The following is a 14717-nucleotide window of genomic DNA, read 5'->3' as shown; positions in this document are numbered from 1 at the left end:
GTACTGGATTGAATGTATTTTAAAAAACTGTATGCAGTGCATGTCAAATATGAGAGATTTTTCAGAGTGCTCGAAATACAGGGCGGAATACAACATATCGTTACACAATTGGATGGTTACTTAAAAAACAAATTTTTCTCCAATTATATTATGACATATGATGTTCCGTCTCGTATTCCAGATACATTTCAATCATTTACTAGTTTTCCGCGCTCCTTTTTGTTCCGCCTCTATGGGACATCCATATGACTCGTATGAGTGCGTGACAGTGAGACTAGTTTTTCCTTTCTCACTCGCTTTGTGTATTTAAGACATACGTGTATAAGCATACGACATTTCTCTTAACTCTGCCCAATTATTCTAACACTTACGTAAGCACATCTCAAGAGGCTAATATGGTATTTACCAACCATTGTAGCAGTTGATAACATTGACTTTAGAGGTGGTCCATGTGTTGTTTAATGAGCTGGTCGACATTCATTCAAAAAGAGCATGTATCCTTTTTCTTTTTTTTTTTCTTTTTTTTTTTTTCTCCTTTAGTTTTTGGGTTTGGTCAAGACTCAATAGGCAGGGAGGATTAGCTGGCAAAAGGTTAGGTCTTGGGGTTTCATAAAACCGTGTGAGCCGCGAATGAAGCAGCAGCTTGCATAATTCCATGTGCTTCGCACGATAATTCGAACCACCCTTCTCTCTACCATTTGATTCATTTCTTGCACCCTTAGGAACACATATATTCTCTCTTCAAAGCAAAAGTTTGTTTTGAAGTGTTTTTAAATGACTTGAAACGTTTTTTATGAAAATATTTTTTAATATAATTCTTAACAAAAATATAAGTGAATCATAAAAATGTACACACTAGTTATGTGTTTCGTGTTTTTAGAACCGAAAACCATTTTTCTAAAAGAGCTTTCAATTAGGCGATGGGAAATTTTGCCAGATTTACCGACCGAACCATACCGGTCGGCTCATAATGGTATAATATGGTTTTGGTATTTTTTCATAATTGGTTGGCATTTTACCGAATTGACAATTAATGGCATGATTTTGGTAATTGATTTTGTATGCCGGCGGTATGCCATACCTACCAATATATGTATGTATTTTTTTTCTATTTAGATATTTTAGGTATTTTTTACATGATTGACTCCTCAGTTTTAGGGTTTGGAAAATAAATGACTCCTTAATTTTAGGGTTTAAAAAATACATGCTTGACTTCTCCCTATTGCTATAAATCAGAATCTGATTGTCCATACTCTGTGCTACAAGCCAATTGGAATTGGGGTGCAGCGAAATTGATGGCATGGAATGTATGTGAGGTTCACTAATATACTTAATAACCACAAGGATCCCAAACTCCTATACACGAAGCAACTTGTCATCGCTGGAAGTAACAAACCTACAGTTATTGTCCACAAATGTAATTGTATTCATAGCACCCAAATGTTGATCTTACTCTTGCAAACCTACGGTTATTATCCTCACTTTCCTTATTTGCAAACCACCGATTATGCTATATACCAACTGAACCAACCAATAATTTTGGCTGAATCGATTTTTGGCAACCGCAAGAGGACGGTTGGCTAGCAATAACTGATTTTCGGTAATTATGTATATGCGGCTGGCAAGTGGCATAAGGAATTTGGCATGGTTTGCCAACCGAACCCATCCCTACTTTCAATCATTTTAAAAGTACTTCCAAATGATTTTGAACTTAAAAAGACCAACAGGATCCTCTCCGAATCCTTTTGGTGAGGATCTTAAGGATCCGTAAATCGTGTTCATTATTCGTATATCGTGCAATCAGTTATTGTCAAGTACTGTTTGTGTTTAATTTTAAATAAAAATATTTAAAATATTTTTTAACTACATGATATACGATAAATGAACACGATTCACATATCTTTGGAACCCTTAATAGACGACAAAGCGTGATTTTTGACTAATTCTTTTGCGTTGCAGTTATTTGCACGTTTGAAGTCGAATTTATTAGTGATAATATTGACGACAAATCACCAACGGTAAGATGAAAGTTTCAACAACATCAATAACGTCAGCAACACATTTTAGAAAATTGGAGTTAACCAAATTGTATAAAAGTTGGGAAATGAATTCCACCTTTCGTTTTCTACGCATTTTTGTTAATTCTTTTTTTTTTTAAGAAAAAAAAAATTAATTAGTATTTTTGTCACGACAGCATACTTTTTTAGGAAACGGAAAGACTCACATAATCATTTTAAATCTCAAAACAGTTATAACTTAATTGTGTGAAGCACTCACTTTCACATTGGCTATCAACGCACCATAGAACATTCGAATACAGGGACTTTTCATGCAACCAAACCCTAAAATCATAAAGTTAAAGTGTTGATTCTGATGGGTTTTGTGGTCTAATTCAACATAGTAATTACATAACCCAACGAATAAAACCATTTGTAAAAAAGGATGGCCGAAAGAAACTAATGATAAATGAAGGGAAATTAATCCATGACGCAACTCCATTAGCAAACTTTTCCTATCAAATTATGAGCAGTGTTTAAAATATCCATGAAACGCAAACTTCATCCTATATTGGCGAGATATAGAAAAATTAATGAATATCAATGATATTTACTGATTTACTATAAAAATTTTGCTAGAATCCATTACAGATTTTGCACTTTTGATTTTTTTTTTTTTTTTTTGAGAAAATTTTCTCTAATTTCAACTAAATATGAATAAGTTGATGATATACACATCCCATTGCAAATTTTCATAATTTCCGTTGAAGAAAACCTGTATATCGATATATTCACTCTATATTCACATCAATTTGCATATCGATATTTCCACTTATATTAATATTTTAAACACTCATTATGAGTAGCATTTAGCTACACTGAATACTGAATATAATTGCAGGAAAAAATAATAATATTGCTTGATTATAATTGGGTCAAAAACAATTATTTTTTCTTTGTAACTTTTAAAAATTAAGAAAATACTTTTGGGTGCTTGACAGGTTTGAACAATTTAGAAAACGACGGTAAGTATTATAGCCTTTTTAATATTAATAGGACCGTAGATACGAATACATTTGGCATTTTGGGGTATATTATTAATTTTCTATTAGTTACACCAAGAACAAGTCTTGCTCAATTATTAATTAAACAATAAGCAAAAAGTTTATGAAATTAGGTATTGGTCCTCTAACAAAAATAAAAAATTCAGTTCAAGTGGAAATATATATATTTTTTAATCAGTGGAAGTGTGTGTGTGTGTCTATATATATATATATATATATATATTGAAATTTGGTCCTATACTGTGAGCATGTTATGAAAATATTAGAATATTTGCAATTTTTTTTTATAAGTCGGACAAGTGAACGGTTTGTGAGTATGTGATAAGCCTGTCTGGCGTGGTCCAGCACCAAAATGGTCGAAAAGAGCCAATTTGCAGATGACGTTTTTTTCGTAGTGGTAAGAAGTAATCTTGTTCATGTTTTTTGATATGGGTTCGATTTCTATGGATCTCTTTATCTCCTAACAACTAACAATTTAACTCACTAGTGTCATCATTTAAAACAAAAAATGATTATGTCATTTTCTGACCGACCTAGTCACCTAGAGATAAAAGAGGTTTCTATATGCACTCAAAACATTTGGTGACTGCAGCATATAAACAAAACTTCTCAATTTTTCGTTATACCCCTGGATTAGGGGTAAAATTTTCGATAGGACTGTCTAATTAACATAGATTTTATTATGGCCTAGGGCACACTAATGAAAGCATTCAAAAACATGTTTACCACAACAACTCTGCCGATCGGTTCGAAACACATAGGAATCCATAGATAGAACTTGCCCTTACTGAGCACGAAAGAACCTTCCATATTTTATAACACCCGCGAAATAATAACCACACATCCATTTTTCTCCTGCTACACGCTCTCGTTTAATTTCGTCTGTTGCTTTTGTTTAAAACAAAAAAAGAAGGTTATAACCGGAAAATTAAAAGTCCAAACAGCCCTACCTGTAGTGTTTGTTTGGGCCATTCCTAAACGCGAGAAGATTGTTTAATCTCTTATGGGCTTTATTTGTTTACATCATGTTCATGCATGGGCTTTTTATAAAACCACGACAACAATCAAATTTTATCCTACAAATCGGAGTCAGCCATATGAACCGTAGATTGTCCACTATGCTCGGATTGCTTGAATCTAAAACCAGCTGGCCTCCTTATTGTTTTACCTTATGCTTTTGTGTGAGATGGCATGCTTCAATTTTGCAGCCCGCGTTCTTTTGTCCTAATAGGTTTCTGAATTTCTAGCCGAAAATAATTAAGAGCGTTTATCTTTTCCAATACCACTTGTATATTTATAGCGTTAAAAAAACTTATTGATCATATACAGCAAGTACCAGCAATCCAAGAAAAGATGAGCAAACTTGGATCTGTACAGATTAACTTCCTCCCCTTTACCGGCAATGGTGCAGGTTAGTAATAAATAGAACACATGTTATAAAAGACTACTCTTGAGTAACATGTAGCAGGAGAGCCCTATGCTCCCGGTGCATCAAATGCTACATTGATTTAGAAATCTCATAAATTATGGGCACCTACATATCGACATGATCGGCATCCGCCTTCAATTTAATGTGTTCGGGTCCTTCGATGACCCACAGTATGATGGTTGTATCCAGCGCGAAATTGACCCATCAAACAATTTCCACTTTCGTTCTCTCTAAGCAGATGATCTGAGAAAGAAGACAGGTGAGTTAGAAATCATTTCTTTGAGGAAAAAGTGAACATTACAAACTTTAAGCAATCATAACTTCCTACGTTTTGAAGAAAATTAAAAAAAAAAAAAACTTCCAACGAGTTAAACTATTTCAGGTAATGGGTGGGGAGGCACAAGATTGTTTACGCACTTGTGCTAGACTGATTTCCTTCGATGTGGGAAGCTGCGGAATTGAGAACCTATTTTCTTTTACAGATAAGCTGTATATGATGGCAGGACATGGAAAGGGTATAGGCTTTTTATCTGGCTCCCCTTCACTAAACAATGTGTGTGTAACGTAGCGACAGTTTAATCTAATTTCAACAAACAAAAAATAGAACTATTGCAGTAAATGGTTGCGGGATTTAAATCCTAATAACTTTATTAAAGTTTTGCAATGTCTTGGAAGAATTTTGTTCAACTTTCAGAGGTAATCAGTAAAATATTACCAAAGCAGTAAACAGATACTTAATATGCATCATAGATTGCCAGTGGCCCACTGGAGGTGATGAATTTGGAACGCTTTCACGAAATTTGTGGGAAGTTGACATTTTCAGTAGAAAGATATACTCATGAATCATGAAAGTGTTGCAAAAGATCCACTATGAGTTTCCGCATGGGAATTACTTTGACCGAAACTCCAGCTAATTATGAATGACGAAAAAGTGAAACTACCAGTCTGTAAATAGGCAGACAAGAAAATATAATGTAACAACTAGAAGTAAAAGATAAAGTGCTAAGATTAGTTATCCTTACCTTTTGTTCAGGTTCCTTGATGGTGTACAAGTAGTTGGCGATACCCCATCATAACAACTAGCATTGGAAACTTGAACCCTCTCAGCATCTTGGATTTCTGCCACCGAGTAACCAGTAAATGCACCCCTACTTTGGTGCTGAAACCTTTCACGGTCAAAAGTACACGATTCAGTACTTGTATTTTTGTTAGGTATGTTAGGCACAGCGTTGAGTGAGGGAATGGTTCCAGAAGTGAGCCTTGAAGTAGTACATCGCCCATCTGTTCTACGCCAGAACTTGGAACTCAAGAATTCTGCACCAGGCAGCTTGCAGCATGTATTTTCTGCAGATTCTGTGTTTGGGACCCTTCCACTTGATATTGCCAAATCGTATGATATTTCATCAAGAGCCATCTCAAGGCCGTGTACACGTGACTCAAGAGCATTCAACCCACTCTGAGAGCTCCCAATAAATCTCTGTATACAAGTGGAAAAGGGGATTCAGTAGCAGACCAGAAGCTTCTTTAACATTGTACATCACTACGTATAATTTAATATTGTCCTAAAGCCTCAAGTTCGCAACAGGATACGATTTTTAAGAATGAAACTTTGAAAATACAATAACTGACTAACAAAGTCAGCAAGCAGAGACTACAATATAAATAGTAGGACTAAACTACGTCCAAAAAAAAACTTAAGATTACAAGACTAACTAGAAATGCCTGCACTATCCCATTCCCCATTATCAAATTTTAAGTTTGCCAAGACCAGGCAACAATGGGGCGGTTGGAGCCTAATGAGTAATGAGAAGTAAGGCAGAGTAACTTTGAGTCTTTGAATAACAATAACACCACCACCAACCTAAAGATAAAGTAAAAAAGATGACAATAAGAAAGTAATGCCTCGGGTTGTGGTGCAATTTACATTTTTATTAAGAGAGAAAAGGTGAACAAGTATCAGGAACCTACCTGGAGTAGGTTTAATAAACTGGACTGCTGGTTTTCAATCTGAATAAGTTGTTCGCGGATCAAACTGAGATCCTCAGCATCCTTTTGGTTCTCATAAACTTCTTCTGCAGCATTTCCTACTACAATATCTGAGTCATAGTTCTCGTCATCATTAAATGGAACAACACGTGACCCAGATTTTAAACTACCAAATCTGTGTACTTTTTCACCATGATTCTTACTAAAGAGTAAGTGATTAGTTTCTGGCTTGCCATTTCCAATGTGGTCATTCTTTCCTGAATCCGGATCTCTAGAGTCACTCCTAACAATATCATCCTTATGAGCCACCGTCAAAGAGAGGGAGTTTGGCGTAGCAATTTCAATTTTCCAATCAGAGGGTTTCTTGTGGTCCTGCTTATAGAACACGGCCGCGTCTGGGTTTCTATCGCTTCTACTTAAAGGATTTCCCTTTTTAGCTGTAGTCACCAAAGAAGCATCTGATGGAGGGGACCTGTTTGTGGGGACTGTTTTCTTTGGTTGAGGAGTCCTAAAACCGGCATCATCGGAACTTTTCAATGACGGAGGAGAGCATCGACCAATCCCATTATCTGGTCCCATAGGTAAAAAAATCCATCAGAAAACAGAAGATTACATGACATTAGACAGGTTCTAAAGTTGTTTAACTTTAAAGATTATACAGCAGGATGAAGACCACAGCAGAGCTTACTCAAATTGGACAAACTAACACCATAGTAACAACAATTTCATACTTCAAAAATAGCTTTTGAATTCAGATTCATGGCGAAAAAATTCTATTTCGCTTTTCGTTTCCTTTCTCATGTCATAAATCTAAAACCGTTTGATCAAATTACTGAACAAGTAAAGAAGTTGCAGGCGTTTATTGCTACATTTTGGTGTTTCTGAAACGAAGAAAAAGCCTTTACCAGTTAAAGATCTGGATTGAATTGGAGCAGGAATCTCTTCGGAATCGCCGGCAAGAAGAACCTTCCATAACTCCAATGCTTGGTTCATAGTCTCCCGGACTACCTTCACCTGTTAAAAGAACGAATTACTAAAATCCCAACAAAAAATTATTAAGAAAAAGAAAAGTAAATAGCTGATAGGATTGAAATCACAATACTTTTCCTCTTCTCCTACCCTTTCTCAGCAACCAAACAGAGCCTCAAACAACCGATTTGGGAGGTAGGGAAGGCAATATACCTTATCAAATCTCCGACTTTCCAAGGCATTCAAGCACGAAGCTTTATAAAGCGGCGCCAAATCTGTCTCCACCGTAGCCACCTTCCCAAGCGCCTCGGCCGCAGCCTTCCTCACTGTCCAGTCCTCGCTGCTCAAGAACTCAACCCCGCAGGGCACAAGCCAGTCCAACGCGCCTTGGCTAGACGCGCCACCGGCACCAACAATGCTCCCAACAAGCACCAGCAGTGCCGCCTTGGCCTTGAAACTCTCGCTCTTCGCCAGCTTCCCGAGCCGCTGCAAGCTCCGCTTCAGCTGTACTGGGTCCGGGTCAGGCGCGGAATCGATCGCGCCGGCCAGACACAGCGCCGAGCCGATCTGAGAGTTCAAGTCTTGCTCCGTTGCCAGAGCGTCCATCAATGGCTTTAAGAACGACGACGAAAAAGCCGGCGTCGTGATCTTAGACGACATGGCGGAAACTGCCTCGACGCAAGCGGATCGGACGACGGAGTCGGGGTCGCGGAGACGGCGGACGACGGTGGAGATCATCTTAGACAAAAAGGGAGCAAGGGCGTCGCCGTGGGAGTTCGACAGCAGGGTGAGGAGCGAAACGCATTGCTTGCGGACGGGTGGCTTGGTGGAAGAGTCGGTGTTGTGAATGCAAATGAGGAAGGTAGCGAAGGAGTCGGGTGCGAGGGTTCGAGCAATGGAGTCGAGCTCGGCGGAGGCCATGGCGAGAGTGTCGCGGTCGGCGAGCTTGTTGAGGCAGGTGATGACCCGGTGCTTCAGATCCGTAGTGGAAGATGCGGCGGTTGGCTGGGGCGAGCTGCCGAAGGAGGCTCGCCGGGAGAGAGACGCCATCGAAGATTGCTGGCGAGGTGTTTGATGTAATGCTGCAGTGAATTGGAAAACTGAGGGAGGAGGTCAGATTGTGGGCATTGGGAATGGGGGGAGATGAAGGGGGAGGCGGTTGACGCGGTGGTGGGTGTGGGTGGGAGAGTGATTTGGCGGCAGAGTTATGGGGGATGTGTCAGTTGGAGTGGTCTCTGGGGTTTTTAAACGTTTGAGAGGGAGGAGTGTCGACTGGACTAAGTACAGGGGCCGTGTACAGTCAACATCTCGGTAACTTCTTTCTTTTTCCGCTGTTTTCGCGGGGAAAAGAAAAACTACCAAGCTTCTCGCACTGAATTTTTTCCGAAATATTTTTTAAATAAAAATTTAACATTTTAAAACATACGAAATATTTTCTAACCTGGAGCATCATAAAAAAGTTATTGTTTGAATACAATTAATTTTATTATAAATATTTTTTTATTAAATATCCAATTTTTTTAGTGCTTGTTGATTATGCTTTCTTAGAAAACGTTTTTACGATTTATAACAAATTTTTAAACTTTTTTGTCAAATGCTTTTGCAAACACTTTAATTGTCATAAAACGTTTTTAATCCTCACAAAAGTATGTCTCAAACATGCCTAGCGTATTTAAAGTTTACAAAAATAAGTCTCAAACATATTTAAATAATAAACGGTCAATATGTCATTGTTAATATTTGAAATTTTCTTTAAGGATGGTTTTGGATGCAGTCCCTATTTATCAATGTTTTTTTACTGAAATCTTATTCGTTTTCAGTTTTTGAATGAAGTCCCTGAAATTAATGCCATAATGCATTTCTATGTAGGTTATTATAATTTTAATTAAAATTTAATATTTGTAGTTACTTATATTAATGAGATTTTGAATAAAAATCAAGATTTGTGGGATTAAAAATATTAAAAAAATAAGTTATACTTATATAAAAAATTATAATTTATCTTAATGACATGATTTGTCATTAAGATAAATTGTATTTAAATAAAACCCATGATTTGTCATTACTTATACTAATGACATTTTACATAAAAAAAATTGGAAATTTTTATACGGTACATTTTATATACAAAAAGTTGATACATTTTTTACAAAAAAGGTGGTAAGTTTTATATTAAAAAAAATGGGTACATTTCAGATTAAAAAAATTAATAGCTCTTACATTAGAAAATGGGTACATTTTACATTAAAAAAAAAGGTACTTACAAAAAAAAATAATAATAAATGGTATATTTTACATATAACAAAGTGGTACATTTTTAAAGACAAAATGGGTACATTATTAGCAAACTATTGGTGCAAATAAAAGGTTAAAAAAAAAATGAGTACAAATAAAAGTTTGAAAAATATGGACCCAAAAAGAAATTAATATATGGGTATAAACTAAAACTAAAAAGAAAATTGGTACAATTTAAAAAAAGCGTAGCAAAATAAAATGGGTACAAGTTAAAAATAAAAATATAAGATGCAAAATTTAGCCATAAATATATATTATATCAAATGTAACGTTTTTAACACTAAATGAATATATTTAGAAATAAAATTTAATTATTTTGACATGTAAAATATTTTAGTATTGAAATAATTAATGACATTTATTAAAACTGAGGGACCTTGATTAAAAATTGAGGCTTAAATATTAAAATGGTTCATGTGTTTTAGTCATTGGGTCAATTTAGTCCCTGTGTTTTCAATTTGGCCAATCTGGTCCTTGTGTTTATCTTTGTTAGCCAATTGAGGACATTTTCATCTAATTTTTGTAATATATATATATATTATAAACTTATTTATAAAATTATAATTTATTTGATTTAAAATATTTAAAATTAAATAAATTTTAAATTTAAAAGAAAAATTATTCTCCTCCCACCTCCAACCTTCTCCCCAACATTATCCCCTATTTTCTATGTCACAACCTTAATCATTTTTCAGATTAGAAGTTTTATTTCTTATATGTGTTATTTCTCGTCAATTTGCATTTTTATGTAAAGAAAAAGGGTAATTATTTCTCATATAGTTTTTCTTATGAATTTTTTAAAAGATATTGAATGAAATCTCCTTAATTGGCTAAGAGAGATAAACACAACGACTAAATTAGCTAAATCGAAAACACGAATACTAAATTGGCCATATGGCTATAAAACAGGGACCATTTTGACATTTAAGACAAAAATTAAAAATGAATAAGGTTTCAATCAATGGAGTTGAAAAAGAGCGATGATAACTTGATTTCTCCTTTCTTTTATAAAGAACTATCATTACATGTTATCGATTTAGTTTCGAAGTAGAAATACAATGTCGATGCATTGTTCACTTAATTGGTTTATGACTTTTGTTATACATTGATGAATCCTCTCCTCCTTTGTCACGTACTCTCAGCAATCTCGAAGTGAATGTTATTCTGGATGAAAGAAAACAAAATTCTAGTAGCACGAATTCGCCTCCTAACTCGTGCAACAGTTAAATCAAGGCAATAGTCTCGAGATTTAAGCCCTTTTGAGTGCCGTTGCGATTGCAACACTTCTAAGTTACCAAACCAACTATCCCCTTGGGCTAATTATAAAACATAATCAAAATTTTATTGTTAGTGAGAATGAAATTCTTCTGTTGTCTGTTGAGGTGTTCAGAGATGCTTTTCTTGAATAATAATTGAACCCTAATTTGTAAAATTTATATATATCAGTTGGAATATTGAAATTAATTTGTAGTTTTGGACAATGCAGAATGCGCATGCATAGAAGCATAGAAATTCAGATGCCACATGAGAAGCCATACACAAAACAAATTAGGTTACTTAGCAGGCCACGTTGCCAAGAGCCACACTACAAGAAAAATGAGCTTTGGGTACAAAATAAAGGGCACAATTGAGAATTTCGTATCAGTTTGACCACCAAAAAGCTTAAACAATTCCCATTCCATAGAGGGCACCATCTATTGTGCCCAATGTTAAAAAAAGCAGACACAAAACACTAATGGGCACGGAACTCGTGTCGAGTGGGATCACATGACAACTTTTTTATTGAAAATGGGCACAAAAAATATTTTGTGTCTATAAAAATTATTTGTCAAAGGCACTATATGTTCTCTCTCGTTTGTCTTTACCTCCACTAGCACACCAATAATTAAAATTTATAAAATTGTGGTAAATAATGGTATGAAACTGTTTATTACCATGCAATATTTTAGCCTCAAAATAAGTTAGCAATAATGTTGTTCAAATTTGTTTTTCCCGAAAGCTGAACCTCAGATCTCTCACTTACAAGCAAAGAAGAATACCACTACACCATAGTACTAAGCGGCATGTTTTAGATTTACAAAGGATCATGTCCAGGTGCAATGAATGTTTGTTAGATTCGTATCTTTTTGAACTGCTTTTTGGATTGTTATCTTCTTGCAGGTTTGTTTTTTATACTTGGTGATATGGTTTTTGGTTTTAAAGTCCTACCTGCAGTGACACATAACCAACAATTGTGCCCTTAGGGTTGGTCTCTGTGCAAAAGTTAGTTGGTCTTCAGATAGACAAATGAGTTAATAATTGTAGATTCCTTTTTATGACACTAATGATAGAAATTGTGTCCACTAAATATTAATAAATAATAAATCACTCTACTTCTCATTGGGTCTTCAAATAGAGAATATATTTTAATAATTATAAATTCCTCTTTTCTGACACAAATGTTAGAAATTGTGTCTAGTAAATATTAATAAATAATAAATACTCCATAGCAAAAGAATATGTTGGCACAATTATGGATTTGTGCCTTTATTCTACTATAAAACGTCCACACACTCCCTTACTAATTTGTATATGGAAATTAAGAAGGTTGCTTCATACACTTGTGTTTCTTTTGAATTTGAGCAAGTTCTACATCATTGAGAATGGCGGACATGCGACGTCGTGGAGTTAGAATTGGAATTGAATCTCCAGCATCACATTCGTATATTGCTTCCAACATTACAACAGAAAATTCCACAACGAATCCTCCAGTTCAACGTCCACGACAACCTGTTAATGCCGGGCGCACACCTCGTTCTTTTAATAATCAGTACATTCTTACTACTTTTGCTGATGGTCGCCTTGGCTACGCATTACCCTTCAATAACGGATGCGTACGCGCACCTCAAGGACGTGTATTGCCAACATGGGCAAACCCAGGTAGGACAGAACAATATCCTGTCAATTTGGTTTCTGCTGAAACAACAATTGAACAGTCTACCAGTTCTGTCGTTATTATTGAAGAACCACGCACTTATCAAGCACAAATTCGTCCTAGAGGTCTGTCTCTCCCACAGTTGAGCTCACGAAATATGCAGAATGTTACCGTTGAGGTTTTAACCAGCGATGACGATGACAATTAATATATTTTGTATTATGTTATATTTCACTGGTGTACTATGAAAATATAACTATCTTATGCTATGCTGGACTCCTCTTGGGTCCTTTTATCAACTTATGTAGTATTACAATATAATAATATTTTCTTTCTAATTGGCCCATGATATAGATACTCCCAACATTATATATTTTTTGGTTTATAATTATGTTTCCCGGTTCATACAAAAAAGAAAAAAACAAAAGAAAAAATTAATAAAAGAACAACGCAAGCCTTTTATCATGCTAAACACAATTAACCTTCGATAGAGCTTCAAAATTAAAACAAAATTGGACTATAACTAATAATGGCTTTGTGAAATCCCATCCTCGGAATTTCACTATTAATTACATATCTCGTTATTTAAATTCGTATTTCACGTTTACATTATTTTCATTAGTTAATTTTAATTCCATTGATTTTTGGAATTAAATCGAATAACTATCGGATTTGAATTTTCGTAATCAATCTTTAAAACTCGTTGACCTTTCAAGTTCACAATTGATGTTTTCAAATAGATCTCGAGACCACGAACGCACAGATGAAAATCATTTGCGAATCCGGATTATAACGGCATAGTTACAAACATTTGAAGTCGTTTCACTAAACTATGGATTTAAATGAATATAAACTCCCACCTTGTGGGAAATAGGCCATTCAGGCCAAAGGGAAGGAACCAATAAGTTATGCTATGCTGGACTCCACTTCGGTCCTTTTATCAACTTATGTCGTATTCCAATATAATAATGTTTTCTTTCTAATTAGCCCTTGTAGATTTACTCCTAGTATATATTTTTTTAGGTTATAATTATGTTTCTCGTCCACTTCATACCGCAGAATTCAGTGAATTCACAGCGTGGCAATGCAAAGGTTATGAGACATTACCAGTAAACTAAAAGATAGAAGAAATGAAAAAAGAAAATAAAAAAGGAAAAAAAATGCTTGCTTTCATACTTCCCCAACGCCCATTACTAGTAAACTAAAAGAAAAAAGAAACGAGAAACGAGAAACCAAAATAAAAAAGGGAAAAAAAAAAAGAAACTTGCTTTCATACTTCCCCAACATAAGGCTTCATACTTCTGCTTCACCAAATCGCACACCTGGGCAAAGGAATCATAACTATAAACACAAAAATATCTTTATCCAAATCCTCGTTTTCCTCCAAATCGCACATCTGGTGTGCCTTTCTTCAGGTAATTTCTGAACGGCCGGTGCCGGAATCGCACTGAACTCCTCGTTTTCCTCCAAATCGCACATCTGGTGTGGGTGTTCTTCAGGTTATTTCTGAACGGCCGGTGCCTAAATCGTACTCAAGTCCTCGTTTTCCTCCAATTTGCCCAGCTGGTGTGGCTTTCTTCAGGTATTTGATTTTTATATATGTTTTTTTTTGTGTTCTTATTTGGTGGCTGGCTTGGATAATCGAAAACCATGCGAGACAGATTGAATCGTTTTCTGGTACTCAATTGTTTTTTGTGTTCTTAATTGTTTCGACGATTTGCTGGTACTTAATTGTTTGGTGGAATTTTCTGTGGGGTCTGATATATAATAGGAATAAAACAAGAAGTAATCGAAAAATATGGGAGAGAGATTGAACCATTTTTTTCTACGATTTGGCTGGTACTCAATTTGTTTGGTGAAATTTTATTTATGGTCTTGAGGTAACATCAGGGACAAGGTTTAGGCATGCGACCCTTCCCTTAGGCTGCTTATTGATTGGAAGTTCACAATAGAAACTGTTTTGAAGCTAACAGACTTGCATGTTAAAAGGGGTGTAATGCATAAGTGTAAGTCATGAATGTCAGCTTATCATCCTTCCAATGTTGTATCAACTGTAATGGAGC

The 14717-nt window shown here is 35.4% G+C and overlaps 1 protein-coding gene across 1 annotated transcript; it reads right to left on the bottom strand.

Moving 5' to 3' along the window:
- Positions 1-4327: 4327 nt before the first annotated feature.
- On the bottom strand, positions 4328-8697 carry LOC137737429 (TORTIFOLIA1-like protein 4). The gene is made up of 5 exons (XM_068476894.2): positions 7659-8697; positions 7382-7490; positions 6459-7045; positions 5513-5967; positions 4328-4733 (listed from the first exon to the last, which is right to left on the bottom strand). The coding sequence occupies exons 1-5, from the start codon at positions 8493-8495 to the stop codon at positions 4721-4723; spliced, it is 2001 nt and encodes a 666-aa protein (XP_068332995.1). The 5' UTR covers positions 8496-8697; the 3' UTR covers positions 4328-4720.
- Positions 8698-14717: the final 6020 nt, after the last annotated feature.

This window comes from Pyrus communis, chromosome 13, assembly GCF_041283825.1.
Source record: "Pyrus communis isolate YQ-2024b chromosome 13, ASM4128382v1, whole genome shotgun sequence".
In the NCBI taxonomy this organism is placed as follows: domain Eukaryota; kingdom Viridiplantae; phylum Streptophyta; class Magnoliopsida; order Rosales; family Rosaceae; genus Pyrus; species Pyrus communis.
This window is presented reverse-complemented; position numbering and strand designations above follow the sequence as displayed.

Excerpts from the sequence above, each read along its gene's own strand:
- LOC137737429 (XM_068476894.2), bottom strand. The coding sequence starts at position 8,495 with ATGGCGTCTCTCTCCCGGCGAGCCTCCTTCGGCAGCTCGCCCCAGCCA. Across the intron at positions 7,046-7,381 it reads TCAATCCAGATCTTTAACTG|ATAATGGGATTGGTCGATGC; the intron begins GTAAAGGCTTTT and ends CTATGGGACCAG. Across the intron at positions 5,968-6,458 it reads GTTTATTAAACCTACTCCAG|AGATTTATTGGGAGCTCTCA; the intron begins GTAGGTTCCTGA and ends ACTTGTATACAG.